Raw genomic sequence first — 3,163 nt, 5'->3', positions numbered from 1 at the left:
CATGAAAAAATGACTTTCCCATGAAGTTAAAGAATAAAATAGAGTCCATTCGAGTGTGTGGTCTATTTGAATTTAAATCACTTAGAGTTAAGTTCTTCTTTGTATTTGTATCTTTTATTGATTATCATACAAGATACATACAACTTTATTTGATTGAGAACAAAAGTGAAGTGTTCACCATTTTCAAACTATTTAAGCTACTTTTTTAGTAACAAAGTGGATATAGCATCAAGAAATTAAAAACAAATTATGGAGATGAATCTGTTTCCATATAATTTGCACAATTCTATGAAAAGGAAGGGATAAAACATGAAGTAATTACTCCTTATACATTTCAACACAATGCGTGACTATACTGAAAATGGAAATGAGTATTTTGAAAGGAAAGAAAATCCTATATAGATTTTGGGGGGAAATCAGTTTCCACATCAAACACACATTATCAACATACCCGAGTAGAGGCATTTTCTTGCACCAGAAAAAGAAATGCAGAAGATGTGTTAAAGAAATTCAACATGATCGATCAATTGCAATGCAGTTGTGACCCTAATTGAAATTGGAGCCAAAATCAACAAGAAAGGAATATAAGAATGTTATGGATTCCATTATACTGCTATTCAAATACAAGACATTAGTAACTTAGCATTTGATTGCCTAAGAAAAAACATTTGCCATTGATTGATTTCATACCATTTGAAGCTCACCTAATGACCTAGACTCCTGAATGGATGAGAAATCTTGAGTATCATAAACCTTATTATGCTTAATGTTCACAAATTTAATAACCTCACTATTCATGGCAAAAGCAACCTCTCCATGCATTGCCTTGTCACCCATTTGCAATGCATCACTATTAAGCCTAAGTGGTACTAAAACCCTCACAAGCAAACAAATCAAACTTGTCACAACAACATTATAGCAAACTACAAAAACTATGGCCTCAATTTGGATCACCATTTGTTTCAAACCCGCTCGAGTTGCGCCATTGTTTTGTAGACCATACGCGAGGCCAATGTATTTTTCCCAATCGGGTACCATGTAAAAGAGACGACATAATTTAGGCACAGCGAAGAAGCCGGTGAGGATGCCACCAAGAGCACTAGCTATGGTGTGGGTGTGGAACACCGCCATCGGGTCGTCTATATGCTTTAAGAAATTAATTTTGTTGTGAAGTACCATCATTGTGTACCATGGAATACTTCCTGAAATCAAACCCATCAAGATTGCAGCCCATCCCTGCACAATTCCTATTCAAATCATGACAAACGTTAGTATTTTGAATGATATAAGTTTATGGATCATCTCTCTTATACGTTGTTCAACTTCAACTTTTATATACCTGCGGCCGGGGTGATGCAGACGAGACCGGTGATCATGCCTTGTACAGCACCAAACATATTAGGCTTGCCAAAGTAAAAAGTATCTAGCATAATCCACACGACGATGCTAGCAGCGGTACACACATGTGTGTTTAGCACAGCAAGAGACGCAATAGTGCTAGCCACAAACGGACCTCCACCGTTGAATCCACTCCATCCCATCCAAAGCAGTCCCGCGCCTGCAACCATCATTATCATGTTGTTTGCTCCTGCCGGAAATGTTTCCCTATCCTTCTCCGGTCGAGGACCCACCTATTCATAATAAACCATCACATATAAAATATAATAACTTAAAATACTTTCTGTTTCTTAAATATAAGCAAATATTTTTGTTTCAGATTCATTGAATAAATAATGTATAGTTCTGGTTGTACGAACCCAATAAGCTGCGGTGAAACCCGCGACTCCTGCAGAGAGGTGAATAACATATCCACCAGCAAAATCAATAACACCATGTTTAGCCAACCATCCGTTAGGAGACCAAATACTAAAAGCAACAACAGTGTACGAGAATGTCACCCAAAGTGGCACAAACAACATCCATGCACGAATGTTCATTCTCCCAAGTAAAGCACCAGCTATCAAAATCAAAGTAATACCAGCAAAAACACCTTGGTAAAACACCATTGTAGCATTAGGAAAATTTCCCAAAAAGGCTTTCTCTAATAAAAACTTCTCATCTAATGCTACACCAGGTTTCCCCAAGAAAAATACCATTTTGTCCCCGAACGACATTCGGTAAGCCCATGAAACCCAACATAGGAGAACAGCAGCAAAGGCGTAAAAGGCCATGAAAGCTGAGTTTATCGCCCATGTTTTCTTCATCAGGCTTGCGTAAAGGATAACAAGTCCGGGAATGCTTTGAAGCCCAACCATTGTTGCTGCTGTTAACTGCCATGCGTTGTCTCCTTTGTTCATCCACTCTGGACTTGCATCATCGGGCAATAGGTTCGAAGGTAGCTCCATATGTTATCTAATATTGGAGAATTGAGAATGAATTGATTAAGTTTAAGAGAGATGTGATGGATATTTAATATATGATTTACTTGGCAGAGGACATGCAACTTGTCGTTTCTATTTACTTGTATAAAGCCGGCTTCGTTGGCACTTGGCTGCAGAACAAGAACGGAATGAATTCAACAATAGTTAAGTATGAATCCTTTCACTCATATTGGCTATGCAGGAACTCTAACATGATAGGTATGATAGGTAATTAATGTAATGACAAAGTGATGTAACCACAATTTAAAACTATAGTTAAAAGTACTTTTTATTGATTTTGATTGAAAATATGTATGTTGAAATAGTTTGACATTATTTATTTATGTAAAGAAAGAGAAAGTACAAGTAATATATAATAAACTCTAATTCTTCATTACATTAGAAGTTAATTCACTTGTGTACACAACTAGCAGAGACATTCAACAAAAGCAAAAGCAAAGGGTCACAATTTTCTGTTTTTGATTAGTTAGTTAGCTAGAATTTTCTTAACCATTTAAATAGCTCTCTCTTGGTATATAAATTCTAATTACATTTTAATAATACATCTCTCCCTTAATTACTCTCCATTTCTTCAATTGGCAAATAATTTAAAATCTAGGTTATCTAATAATTTGGCATCTAGAGTATCAGTTCGATCTTGAATGTCTATCCATAAAAATGGGAGTACAGTCTCCAATATGTCAGTTTTCAAGTGAGAAAACTATGGCAATGGTGCGCACGGATGAAAGATATTCAAATTTCAAGATGCGTTTGAAATTGTGAAGGATGGTTTATTGACATTA

At 36.1% G+C, this 3,163-nt stretch overlaps 1 protein-coding gene across 1 annotated transcript; it reads right to left on the bottom strand.

The window, feature by feature from the left end:
• Nucleotides 1-684: 684 nt before the first annotated feature.
• On the bottom strand, nucleotides 685-2,345 carry LOC127128882 (ammonium transporter 2 member 4). Its single transcript, XM_051058251.1, has 3 exons — nucleotides 1,758-2,345; nucleotides 1,340-1,631; nucleotides 685-1,247 (listed from the first exon to the last, which is right to left on the bottom strand). Exons 1-3 carry the CDS (start codon nucleotides 2,343-2,345, stop codon nucleotides 685-687), a joined length of 1,443 nt encoding a protein of 480 aa, XP_050914208.1.
• Between the last annotated feature and the right edge of the window lie 818 nt (nucleotides 2,346-3,163).

This window comes from Lathyrus oleraceus, chromosome 3, assembly GCF_024323335.1.
Source record: "Lathyrus oleraceus cultivar Zhongwan6 chromosome 3, CAAS_Psat_ZW6_1.0, whole genome shotgun sequence".
NCBI classification, from domain to species: Eukaryota; Viridiplantae; Streptophyta; class Magnoliopsida; order Fabales; family Fabaceae; genus Lathyrus; species Lathyrus oleraceus.
The sequence above is the reverse complement of the archived record's forward strand: the minus strand, read 5'-3'. Positions and strand labels throughout refer to the sequence as shown.